General features: G+C 35.8%; 1 protein-coding gene across 8 annotated transcripts in view; it reads left to right on the top strand.

Moving 5' to 3' along the window:
* The window catches only part of CBLB (Cbl proto-oncogene B), a 134,104-nt gene that overhangs the window by 81,303 nt on the left and 38,899 nt on the right, over positions 1-13,902 (top strand). For all 8 annotated transcript variants that reach the window (XM_086625560.1, XM_086626057.1, XM_086625984.1 and 5 more), the window contains 5 exons: positions 1,459-1,615; positions 5,776-5,897; positions 8,305-8,442; positions 9,974-10,061; positions 12,387-12,518. In XM_086625560.1, coding sequence (XP_086481686.1) covers positions 1,459-1,615; positions 5,776-5,897; positions 8,305-8,442; positions 9,974-10,061; positions 12,387-12,518 — 637 coding nt within the window. The remainder of the gene's footprint in view (positions 1-1,458; positions 1,616-5,775; positions 5,898-8,304; positions 8,443-9,973; positions 10,062-12,386; positions 12,519-13,902) is intronic.

The following is a 13,902-nucleotide window of genomic DNA, read 5'->3' as shown; positions in this document are numbered from 1 at the left end:
TATCTCTCTTCAGCTCTTTGTGGTTTCCTGTTTTTCATACACAGATGAAAGTATCTGCTGAGATCTATTAAACTTCACATTTTATCATTTATGACTGTCTCAATATAAGCCTCCAAGTAATGAGTAGATTTCTTTGCACTTAACAAATGTAGCGAATGCCTGATGCAGAAATACAGGAGTGTGTCTTGAGTGTTGTACTTCAAATTACTCCTTGTTTTAATTTAGGTTAACTGCGTAATATTTATTATGCAGGGCCAACTTAACGCACTTGGTCTTCACCCCTCCCTCCCCCCATACTGTACTACCAAGTAGTGTACATTTCCACATAAGAAAATAGTTAGAAAAACTGGAATGAAATGTTTTGGCTCTTACAAAAATAAGGCGATGTGAACTAATAAAAATTGCGAGAAATACTGATGAGTTTGTGAAGCCTGTGCCTTTTGTCATTTTAGCAGTTATTAACAAAATATTATTATGAATGTGTGAGATCTTGTTAAGTCCTGAAAATAATTATGTTGGTTATATTTTGGTTAATTAAAACATTTTTGAAATATCATCTGTTCTCAATGTGAGGCAGAACTCTTTGAAGAGAAGGTGGGTTATGGCTTTTGCAAAATTTGGCTTTGACCCTAATGACATGAGAAGAAGAATTGCTATTATTGAACAATTTCTCATAGTCTTGAGAGTGACTTTCAAGTAATCAGCCTCATGTCAGATTTCAAATACAAGCACTGGGTAGGCAAAATAACTAATCAGCATTATCTCCAACTGTGAAAACAGAAACTGAATTTGACAGAATATGGCTTTGTATAAAGAGAATAATTTAAATTTTCTTGTATTCTGATTTCGCACTTTTTCTGCCATTCACTGCTCTCTGAAAATACTCCCTGTCCTGCAAGAATGTGTGAAGGTGAAGATGTGAGATGTGTCTTCTAACATTCATGTAGCCGTGATGGGCTATGACAGGCCTTGGACCAGTAGCGGTGGTTGATTGCTATCATGTTATTTGACCAGTGTTTATGAGCTTTAGCTATAAAAAATGTCATCATACTAAGTTGATGCTTATCATTCTGAGAAGAGAGGCTGTGAAAAAAGTTCCTTACCAAGCACAGAGCTGGTCCTTTATCGTTGAGAGGGTGTGAGGTTGATTGCTACACCTGCTTGGTAGGATATTTCCGTTTCTGTGGTGGTATTTTTCTTACCCTCCTAAGGAAACTTGAATATTTATTGTTGTAAAATCAATTACACTTTGTTTGACTGTGTTTAAAGGAAGGCAAACCGTTCTTTTATTTGCTTAGGCTGCTTTCAGAAAACTTGATATTTTTTTTTTTTTTTTTATCTGTAGAGAAACCACATTAATATTCCGCTTCTTTTAAAGCCCAGTTCTTATGTCTAAATAAGGTATCAAATCTTAAATCTGTGGTTTTATTAAATTCATTATTTCCACCCCTCTCACAGAACTATAGTGCCATGGAAAGTGTTCAGGCAGTGCCTTCATGAAGTTCATCAGATAAGCTCTGGTTTGGAAGCAATGGCTCTTAAATCTACTATTGACTTGACCTGCAATGACTACATTTCAATTTTTGAATTTGATATCTTCACTAGATTATTTCAGGTAAGATCTGAAAATTTTAGATACTTATATGAATTTGAGAAGCTTAGTGCCCTGAGGCAAATACCTATGGATCAAGGAAGCAGATTTTTTGGAAAAACTGAAATAACTGAAACACTAGAATTTAGAAATAAATTGTGCCTTTTTTTTTTTTTAGTCATTCAGAAATGTTTGGAGCATCAACACTTATATCTGAAAAACCAAAAACATCCAGCAACACGTGCTTCATTTTTGCACATATTTACTACAATTACAATATCTTTGTGTTTGCTGCTTACTTATTTTTCACTATTCTTAAATGCATTCCTAGAAACGTAGACCTTCAGATACTTATCTAAGTTTTACTTGTGTTTTCATTACACTTTTGTATCTACATATAGTTATATGAAATGTTTCTACAAACACGTAAGGAAAGTTGCATGTGATTTGTTTTTTTTTAAGGCTAAATGTAGGCTTAACTCCTTTCTTTTTGAACATATTTTTGCCATTAATGCTGAACTGTTTATTACAGTAAGGGACTATCTTTTGGAATAGGATTAACTGTATTATTGTTAATAGGTAATATTTATCTGAAATAACCTTATATGTATGTTACACACCTCTGTTAACCTTGTGTCTCTTCTAAAGAACATACTTGAAGTATTTTAGACAATATAGAAGGCTGTGCTGGTTTGCATCCTTAGTAGATTTACTGATTCTGAATGTATCGCTTCAGATATTTTTTTTGTATGTAGGAATCCTTAAGGTATACGACCATTTATTTGATCATTTACTTTCTTTACCCCATACAGTGATAAACTGGGGCACAGATTCAGGTGGTGCTAGAGGAGGTTTAGATTGGATATTGGGAAAAATTTCATCACTGTGAAAGGGTTATCAAGCACTTAGGGATGTGGTTTGGTGGTGGACTGAGCAATACTACGTTAACGGTTGGCCTCGATGATCTTAAAGGTCTTTTCCAACCTAAATTATTCTATAATTATTCTTTAGCCTGTTGGAGATACATACAAAATACTAATTTTACATCAAAGTCTGGGCAATATGTTTGTTCCATCTTACATGCTATTCTGTGATAATCTCTGTTTAGCTTTTTTGCTTTTACATTTATGGGAAAGGGAGCCATTATGAAATTGATATTAAGATTTGGCAGGAGATGATTAATGGTTTAGTTTACAGAGTTTTGATTTTGATCATCTCTTCTTCATTCTGAGTCAACACTGTATTGATGTTGAAAATGTTACGGTGTAAGTAATCTTTAATTTAACCACAAACTTGGTCACTTATTAAAACCCACATAGGTTAGGGAGATTTGAACAGAACTTTAGGAGTTCTCTTTCATGAAATAATGAACTAGAGAATGTAGATCATTGTACTTTATGGTGCTTTAACAAAATCCCCCTAAGCTTTGCCCTGTATGTGGAGCTTGATATTGATATGATCAAGCATTCCTGTCTGAACAATGCTGCATTGGGATCAGTTTCTATTCTGTCAAACTCCCTCTTTTATTCAGTATTTGGCAAACTAATAATGGTGTTCAGGTTAGTAATCAAGCCTAAATCTTGATCTCAGACATGACTGCAAAATGTCTGAGGCTCATTGGCTGCCACATACATCCGTATGAAATGCATTATTTAAGGTTCCTTTTGGTAGTTTTTTTTTTTTTCCCTTAAGCGTTCTGCTTATGAATAATAACAGGGTTAGAAGGTTTCTTGTTTTGCTCTAATCTGTACATCAAATATAAAATTACATGAGAAATCAATGATCTGAGAAGTAACAGTTTGTTCTGATGCTGTGTGGGGTCCTATAGATTGCATTAAACTTCAGGACAGAAGCCTCAAATGAGATTTATTTTACGTTGTTCTATAAACCGATGATTGTCAACGCATTAGTTTCTTTGTGAGGCCATTGCTGGTTTGATTCATGACTGTGCCTTGTGCTGGGAAAGGGGGGATCAGCAGTGCTGATATGTGTAAGGAGAGAAGACTGCTTAGGATTAACTTTTAATTTTAACAAAGCAGCAGAGAGAGAATTTTTGCCAAACAAATTACTAATTGGTGCAATACCTGCATAACTATTGAAGTGAATTTGCACTGAACTCGATTTGAGAACCTCTGCCCGAGGTTACATGTTACTTCTCTAGGTTTTTAAACAGCTTCTGTAACTGTGTGTGCGTACACCCACGGAGAGAAAATCCCGGTTGTTTAAGTAATTGAAATACTGTTTTGCCAACTGTGGGTTGTGTTACAGAAAAGCTACGTTTATGATGATGCTTATTGACAGAAGAAAGCAAGACTACGTTTTCTGGAGATCCTGTCGAAGTGAAGTTGCTCCCCCTGCCTCCCCACTGTATATGTACGCAGCTTTACGTGCTGTATTTTCTGACCAGAGATAAAGTTAGCATGGCAAAACACGTAGATGCTTTGAAGGGAAGGAACTTCATTCTGTCACTGTTAACAAGCTCAAATAAGTTGTTCTTTTGTGCAGAAATGTTTCTATGGAAGAGAAAGTGTATGAATCTTTTCCCATTTTACGTTTCTGCTTTTGTGATGCTCTGGTTGTGCGGATGAGGCAAGCTGTGAGTTCTTGCCCTTCAATTTATCAGTCGTACTGTCACATCGTTTTCTAGATACAGCAGTAGTGTGGTACACTGTAGAGAGTCCAAGCATTTGAGAAGATGCTGTCTATTGTCAACTTAAAAGCTTGATGGTTTGATTAACCAAGGAGTTTGCACACTACTTGGATTTATTTTATCATGTTTTGTAGCAAGCCTTTTTTTTACCACGGTCCAACAAAACATCAAAGTACCGAGAGTTTGATCATGCTTTTTGATTTACGTGCGTGCACTTGGGTAACACCACAGGAGAAAGAACGTTGTGTGTTTGGGAAGGAAGCGTCAGTGTTGGTATGGTGAAAGAGGAAAAGTCAACTCCTTTTTTTTATCTAAGGCAACTATAGTTTTTCATGTGATGAAGCCTCCGGGCATCCATCTTTGGTAAGAATGCAGAGAGGACCTGGCAAGGTGTGGTGTTGCATCTAGAATCATGATTTTTTTTTTTTTTCTCCTCTTTTATCTTGTACAAATTCGAACACTTGAGGTTTTTTATGGCCTCTATGCTGAAACCTTACTGTTCTATTTCATGTGTCTGATTTGAAGAGGTATTAATTTTTTAATAAAACAGGTGTTCATCCATGTTTAAGTAGTGATTAAAGTCTGCCTGAGAAATATATCAATCTCAAGCAGAACTGTTAGGATACTCTGCTCAAATGTGTCACAAGGGCATTTCATCTGTGATTTACTAGCCCTTCAAAGTCCTTTTAAAGGGAATTTGCAGGGCACACGAGAACACAAGCCTCTTCACTTGTGTCGCTGAACCTCACCTGCCTTGATCTTTTGACCAACACATAAAAAAATAAAAACTCCAAACCACTGAGAGACAAGTGAATCTCTCCAAATGCTGGTAATGAACACTTAATGTACGTGTATTAATCCACTACTTAAAAATCATCCTTCATTTACAGTAAGGGACTGTTCCGTATTCTTCGAGGTGATAGCATATCAGGCACGTTTCACCAAGTTTTCTGAAGTGTTTGCTCTTCAGGTCAGCAAAGACTGTGATGAAGTACTATCAATAATTGTTTTGTTTTCTGGCTGTAATACCATTATGGTAACTGAAGAAATCAAGAAGTAGAGAGTAAGAAAAGGAATGATAGCTCAAATTAGTTGCTTTATTAGGCTTTATTTGTTAGTGTTACTTATCGCTAACTATGAAAGTGCCTCAAGACCTCTCAAGAATAGGCTTAATTTTGTTTTTATTAAACCATCATGGAGCCATACTCTCGAAGTTCTAACTAAACATGATGTTTAATATTTTATGTAGCTACAAATAGAAGATCCCTTAAATTCACGGTCTTCAAAAATCTTTATCCAAAAATTTACATCTGATGTTCTTGGAGTAATTCTTTTAAAGAAACCCTTGTAGCAAAGCTGGGTATATAGGACAGTTTTTTGTACTGTTTAGATCTTAACCAAAAGTGCACATTTTTCAGCTGAAGCTGAAACACTGTAGGGTCTCTCTGACAAATTGACTTGGGTTTTCTTAGAAATATGTAACTACTTGGCTGCAGCTTGTCTTGTCTTTTCATAGTTTGTCTTGTCTTTTTAGCCATGGGGTTCAATCTTAAGGAATTGGAACTTCTTAGCTGTGACGCATCCTGGATATATGGCATTCCTGACATACGATGAAGTGAAAGCGAGGTTGCAAAAATACAGCACTAAGCCTGGGAGGTGAGAGGTTTTGCTGATTATTGCTTTCCAAATAAACTTGCTGTCTCAGAAGCTAAATAATTATTCTAGGTTCATACCTCTATATTGTGTGATGCTTCCACTCACTGCAATATTGAAAGAGTGAATTTTTGGCACTTTCGGGTTTTTTTTTTTTGTTTTTCTTTCTACCACAGAGAAGTGGTAGATATTTTTTTATACTTGTGATAGTATTAATATCAAAATGTATTTTTTTTAAAAATGGCTTACTACTAAAGCTCAGAACTCCAAATTCAAAAAATGCTAACCTTTTAGATTTTAAGACATAGGAATTTTGTAACCATGATCTGTTTTTAATGTCATCATTCTTCGACAGTGCTGTGAAGCAAAAAAATACTGTATTAGCAGACAAACAGACAAAAATCTAAAGTACAAATGAACAGAAAAAAAAATCACATTACTTTTCCTTTCTTCTTCTGAATTAGGTACAACAAGCAATGCATTCTCGAAAAGCATATTTGAAAATATAATTTGCTTTTCAAAATTTGCATCGAGTTCTTGCTTCATAGTAAAGTAAAAATCATCTTAACATCTTTCATGGTAGCACACTTAAGTTATGAATTTGATCAGTGCTTATGTGTTTGTTTTATGTTCATACATATTTTTTTTTGCTAGTAATGATTCTATATCATAAACTCCGCATCTAGAAAAGGAATCTGTCAGATTAAATATCATGATGTGTGGAGTTTTTAAATAATTTCAATGTGGTGCTATACATACTAATTATTCAAACTGAACTTTTACCATTTGTGGCACTTCTGTTGTCCTGATTTTTTCTTCACTCATATTGGAGAAATAAAAATTTGTTAATGGATTTAATCCTGTATTAGTTACCTTTTATTTTTCTAATTTTACCTTTCAATTATGAAGCTTTTTTCACTAATGTCTAGTTGTCTAACTTGGCTGCAGGGTCACATCTAAACATAGTTAAAAGCACATTGTTTTGAGACATGTTACAGGAGTCTAGCAACAGTTATATTCATATTCTGTACTTGGTTTCTTTTGATTTTTAGCAGACAGTATACTGTATCTTGTGAAGTTACCTGACTGGTCAAGTGCATATATACAAGAATCTTGTGATTCCTGTAGAATACCATTGATTTTTAGCTTGGTGCTCATGAACAGTACTACAGAAGTCAGATAACTAGGTTCATTTTGAGAGTGGTTGCTATACTTAGTATTTTCTCTGTTATTGATTCCGATTCTGTTAGTATAAAAGAGAATAGAGAAACTATCCAAAGTTATCTTTATGTTCCTTGTAAATAGAGAGTTAGTTTTAAGATAACTTTCTGTTGCATATCAGAAAATTACTTTCTGAATTGCTTAGGGGAAATTCTGGAGTGTGAAAGAGGAGATATGAAGTAAAATTGCTTCTTTAATCTGTGTAAAACATCCTGGAAATTACAAGATTCTGTTCAAATGAATAGTTACTGCTTCAGTGTAACGTTAGCCCTGTTGAAGGTTGTAAGAGCTATGCCAAACTTCAGGGAGGCTAAGATTTCTTATCTTAAGCAGTTTAGAAGGAGATAAAATATTGATGTATAATCAAAAAAAAAGCTGCTCTATAATACAAAATTGATTTTGTGGTATTTCATTGTGAGATGCCTTTCTGAATGAGGTTTTTCCATATGAGATGGTATATGACATGAAAGAGACTAGATTTTTTAGTAGGAAGAACTAATCATGCATGATACTATTGCCTATAACCTGCCTTTTCCTCCTCCTGTGCTCTCTGTCTACGTTATGTATACTCCCAGCTATCACCTGTAACACACACGTATTTAAATTTAAGTCCAGTCAGGCTGGTATTATCTGGTATTTTCTGAAGTAGAAGTGATATTTCTTCTGTCCTGTTCACCTCCTCTGGTACACACAAAATTCACATTGCTAGTAGAGCAGTTTTTATTATTAATCATTCACATTTTTGTTGCATCTAAAGATGTTTTATATTTCCTTTTCTATTTGTTCAGGTTATTGGCCTCTGTTTGCACAAGAGGTACATGCTGTAGCTGTGGAGACTTGATAATATAATACACTGTTCTTGCAGAGGTTTATGGGCATGTCTAAATGTCTGTAATAAGACTATTCACAGTGAATGTGCAGCTTTCACTTTGAGAATTAAAAAGCAAGCAAATGAAAAGTTGAGGATAGGGTGCTCCTGTTACCTTATTTCTGCCCATGAGGAACTGACAGCGTACAAGATGCAGGTTTATTTAAGGTTATGCAAAGAGCACGTGGCAGAATGGGGAATCTGAACCAAATCTTTACAGATCTAATTCAGTGTCTTAACCAGAGGCCATCCTCACTCTCTTCGCTTGTTTTGTTGAACTCTGATTAATACTGACATTTTATTCATCCTGTTTTTATCAAGCTATATTTTCAGACTGAGTTGCACTCGCCTGGGGCAGTGGGCCATTGGGTATGTGACTGGCGATGGGAACATATTGCAGACCATACCTCACAATAAGCCTCTGTTTCAAGCTTTGATCGATGGCAGCCGGGAAGGATTGTAAGTACAAATTCCTATAGTCACCACAGGCATGAAATCCTGATTTCCTTGTTCTTCTAATGCTTACATGGATAGTTATTAAAGATCTTTAAAACTGAGAATCTGGATGTGGTAGTTAGCATTCCTTTGGAGTTCAAGGACCATCCCTTTTATTCATTTGAAAAACACTTGTTTCCAGGTAATTCCATTAACGAAAGCCATATCTCATAGCAGATAAATTCCAGGAGAAAATAAAACTGGGCAGCTATGACATTGATTCCTTCCACCCCACCCCAGAAGAGTCCCAAATGCACTTAAGCTTATTGAACAGTTACTACTGCCAGTTACTCATGTGTCTGACTCTGGACAATGATTTGAAAGCTTTGTAATTGCTTTTTTATATATTGTACAGCCAGAACGTTTTCCAGGTTCTAATAGTTTACTAAAAAGATTTATACTTATAAGAGAATCTAAGTTTATAGGGAGAAATAGTACACTTTTACTAGGTTGACTGAAGTAACAGACATATTTTTGGTGTCAGAATCTTTTCACTGCGATATGTGTTTTGATATATCCACATGATCATAATGAAAAAAAACAACCCCAAAACAGGAAAATTGATCAATCCTCAAAAAAAGATCGAGGAACCCTTTACAATCTTGCTATTTTTCTCAGTCCTGCACAGTCCAGTATTTTTTTTCCAGCTACGATGATTTCATACCTGTATGAAACCCACACTTGTAACGGTAGTGTTTCTACTTGACAAAAACTGAGTGAACAAAAACTAAAGCTGAGAATATTTAATGCAGAGTGAAGTCGTTTTTACCCTATGTAAATACAACTTTCTCTGTGTGACTTTAACAACATGACTTTCAAGAAGCTGTTTCCAAGTTAGAGGTACCATATATCTGAATATAGAACAACTTAGGGTCTCTGTAATATCATTTAATTAATTTCCCACAGGACTGAAATGCCCGTATCGGTTCTTGCGTAAAATCCAGTCTGCATCTTGGATTCTCAGTGGAGATTCTTGTCATAATATACACAGATATACAGATATATAATATTATGACATATGTATATAACGTTATATCTATCATAATACACACAGATACACACAAATGTGTGTTACCTTATTCTGCTTCATTACTTGAAGTAGTCTGTAGAGTCAACGAGTGTGATGCTCCCAGTGGAGAGATCACTAGGAACATACGCAAGTATAAGCTCACCATGAAATGAAGATCTAAAATAATACTCTGTTGAGCTACCCCCAGAAGGTTGTCTTCTAATCAAAGCTCTGATGGATTCTGGTGGTAGCTATGCACGTGATGTGAAAATTTTTCCTGTGCTTATATAAATAGACTTGAGCATGTGTCAAAACACGTATGTAGCAATTCAGTTGCACCCAGAAGATAAGAAAGGTGGCTGAGGGAAGACAATGCATTTTAGTTCATGTCTACTGTAACTTACTTTGCCACTTTGAAATTTCATAGGTATTAGCTAATAAGGCTAAAAAAATGTGCGTATTTGTAACAATCTTCTTGTGATGCAGCTATCTGTTCCCAGATGGACGAAGTTATAATCCTGATTTGACAGGATTATGTGAACCCACACCACATGATCACATAAAAGTCACACAGGTATGTTGCAGAGTTTGTCAGTTATTTTGTAATCTTCACTTTCCTTAGTGTCTCATCTAGCAGTGATAATAAGCTTTTATTAAAATGTGAGAAATAAAATCATGAGAGTGAAAATATGTTGCTGATAGAAGGGCTTAGATGAAGAACAGGATAATAATCCTTTAAACTCTAGAGCTGATGGTGATGCAGACAGCGTGCCTTGGAAAGTTTTGTTTAGTCTAAACCTCTTCCAAGTGAGAAACGTGTTAACGGATATTAAAGATTTTTCTGATATTTATATTACAGGTTTATGTAGCCTTGGTGTTTCCTTGCTGCTAGCAGATGGGAATACAGGAGTAAGATCAAGATCAAATGATAGTTTTGAAGCCTGAATAGGAATGGTACAGTTTGTTGACAGGTCCAGGAGGAAAAGTATAGTTCACGTATCACAAAGATGTTGATTTCAGGGTCTCTCTTCTTTCTTCTTTGTCTATTGTGCAAATTAAAAGAGAGATCAGGTAAAAGCAACAGAAATAATCAAGTGCCTACAGGGAGCCACTTTGCAGAGAAAATTAGAATATCTAGGTTGTTTGTAGTCTTGTTAAGTGAGGCTGTGATAAACTAATGTGCAGGTGTTTGATACTCAAGTAATAGGAAGTAGCCACCACAAGACAAATGCTTGATTAAAAATGATGCTGAAATTAACACCAGAAGGTTAAGGTATACTGTGTAGAACATTTTTCTTGACAAAAGCAACTGGAAGACCTGAGGATATGTTCAAGGAAAGACATCAAACTAGGTGCAAGCCATACTGTTTCAGATTGTCTTCCGTTTCTTCAGAGCAAACTGGATGACCTGCTGAATCTTCTGTGATTCTGAGTGCTCTATGTGCATTTCACCTCCAGAAATATTTTAGAAAAGAAGTATTCGTTACCATCTATGGTATTATCAGGAATGCCATTACGAAAATACCTGTTTCCTAAGTAAGAGAATTCCTAAAAACAATTACCTGAAGAAAGTCTGAATACTTCCACTTATCTGACTTTTCCCTCCGGTCTTAAAATGTTAATGATAGAGTAATGCAGAGCTATCAGATATTTGTGTTGCACAGAACGATTTTCTAGTCCCATATCCTTACTTTTCCTCAAGGAAAGGAAAAGCAGCTTAGACATTCTCAGTGATTACCTTGTTCTTCACAAGCCAGCCATGTTGTATTTTGAATTCACTGAATGAATCCAGATGCTTCTGAACTTGTACTTACGAGACACCATTAGTTAATTCTGATGGTAGTTCAACAGAGTCTGACCTATATGAATGCTGCCTTAAATAGTATATAACTGCAGAAGTTTAAAGTTGTCACTGCAGCTGCTTAAGCTATGAAAAGATGGTATAAAAGTGAATTCGGGGATAGATTGCTGCAGTGGGATTCTTTGCGAGAGCTTCACCAGAAGCATCCTTAGTACATACTGGCTACAGCTGCAGATATGTTATCTCTTACTTTCTCTTTTTCTTAGCCTCCTCTCCCCTTTCTTTACTCAGCAGTAGCTGCTTATTTTCTTGTGACCTGGATTCTACTTACTTTAAGCTTTCAAAATTTGTTTTTTTCAAGACTGAAAAAAGCTTTATTTCTACTCAAATGCATTTGATTGCCAGTTCCCCAACAATATGTAATTCTAGAAAACTGTTCTGGTCTCAACTTTTATCTGTTATCTATTCCTTCTGAAGGCACTCTTACACCTTCCTGTCAGTCCTGTAAAGATACAAAGTCCTGAATGATCTGTGTATGACTCTTGCCATGTTATCCTGGTGGGTATTCTTGCCATACTTCCTTCACAAGGGTTGTTTACTTAAGTTAATTGTACCACCATACTACATCCTTGCTGTAGGTAGAAAGCCCTCTTGCTTGTCAGTTTTCAATCCAATAACTTTTATTAGTCCAAAACTCATACCTAGAAAAGGAAATCCCAATTTTGTTCCTATTTGTTGCTTAATTTCTCACTTATAACCGTATGTTCATTATCTCTCAACTACAACCAAGGAAAAATAGGATGTATGCCTTACATAGTAGTTACATGAGAATCTGTGGAAAACTTAATAGGCACAGATATTTTAAACTTTTTTTGTAGCATGCATTGTAGTATATCATAGGTTTGAAGAAGCAAAAAAGTAATCTGTTTCAGTAACCTTTGTGTGGCTTTTAAATAGATCGGTAGCAATAGCTTCCTTGACTAAAAAGTGAAGTGGGTTGGAAAACAGGGAACTCAGAAATGTTTGTCACTACTAAAGTGTATTCTTTATCAACAAATCATGGTAAAGAAATAATCACTTGACTTTCTTTTGTTACAGGAGCAGTATGAATTGTACTGTGAAATGGGTTCCACTTTTCAGCTGTGTAAAATCTGTGCAGAGAATGACAAGGATGTGAAGATAGAGCCTTGTGGACACCTTATGTGCACTTCTTGTCTTACAGCGTGGCAGGTACTGTCAGAGTTCAGTTAGTGGAGAAAGAGGTTGGATTTCTCTGTTACATCTCTGCTTAAAGTGTGGGTATATGTTTACTTTTCCAGGTATTCAGTAAGAGGGTTCAAGGACATATATATTTTAAATGATCATTTTTTTTTCATTTTGTGAACTAAAATCTGTGAAAAATAAAGTTCCAGGAGTCATTAAAATCTGGACTTGTAGACTTGCCAAGGCCATTTGCAGACTACTGCCAAGTGGAAACTATTTCCCGAACGCAGTATCTACTCAGGCAGTGAAAGCTGGGCATTTGGTGCCAATTCAGCCACCCAGGTCACTTCATGATGTAATCAAAAGGCATGAAGAGGACCGGTAGCAGCTGGGAATGGATAACTGACTGGACAGCGTTTTAAAAGGAGACAGGATGTCTTTGGTGAGAGGAGGATTCAATCAGTAGTATAAGTCATGAAATGGCCTGTAGAAAAATAAGCTTAAGATTCTTGTGTTTCATGTTAATTTTACGTAAAACACTAAACCACCTAGCTTTAGGCAGTTGCTGGGGTAAGAGATTGAATAGAGGGGAAACTCTCATCTCTCAATGTCATTTATAGAATATCCTAAAATACACAGAGACTTCCCGGTGACACAGGTTGGTGTGTTTTGCCCATCTTGTTCATGGACATACCAGTCTGTGAGAAAAGGAAGGACTGGTACCTTTAGTTCAGCACTGTTAACAAGCACTTGACTTAAAATCAAAAGCAGAGGTTGTTCCTCTTTACAACTTCAGACTTTCTCCTAATAGGTACTTGTCAAACTGCATCAATTCTGCCTCTTTCTCCCTGCACCTTTCTTCTTTCGTATCTATATTTTGTGGGGAGAAGTAAGGGTCATCCCATTCTCAGACAGGACTCTGTTCCACAGATAAGCTTCAGTCTCTGTTCACAAATATAGAGGGAAGAGTAAAAAGAATCCTTGACTGTATTTTTGACCTGGTTTTAAATGAGTTAATCTCAGTTAATGAGTTTTCATTCTCATGTTTGAGATATGACTTTAAGTATTGTAGTTTTTCTTTTCAAACTCCTAATTAAGAAATCATCATTAGCAAGCCAACATGATGTACCAGAAGTATCATTTGAGCTTTTCCTTCCTTTAGCAATAAAGCTTACTGAAAAAGGAGTATTCCCAGTTTCCAATTTTGTGTTCTTTCTGAAATTTATTGACACACCAAACATAAATCCTTCAAATTGATCACAGGTCAGAAATTCTGAGAAAATTCTGGTTTAGAATTTTATTAGTGGTTTCACTACTAAGCAGCTGCTGAGCTGGAACAATGTTTCTCACTTCAGGAGTACCCTTTCTCTGTTCTTACCAGTTTTGTTCCAAATGACAAACAGAGAGATCT

The sequence above is a fragment of the Tauraco erythrolophus genome, chromosome 1 (assembly GCF_009769465.1).
Source record: "Tauraco erythrolophus isolate bTauEry1 chromosome 1, bTauEry1.pri, whole genome shotgun sequence".
Classification (NCBI taxonomy): Eukaryota; Metazoa; Chordata; class Aves; order Musophagiformes; family Musophagidae; genus Tauraco; species Tauraco erythrolophus.
This window is presented reverse-complemented; position numbering and strand designations above follow the sequence as displayed.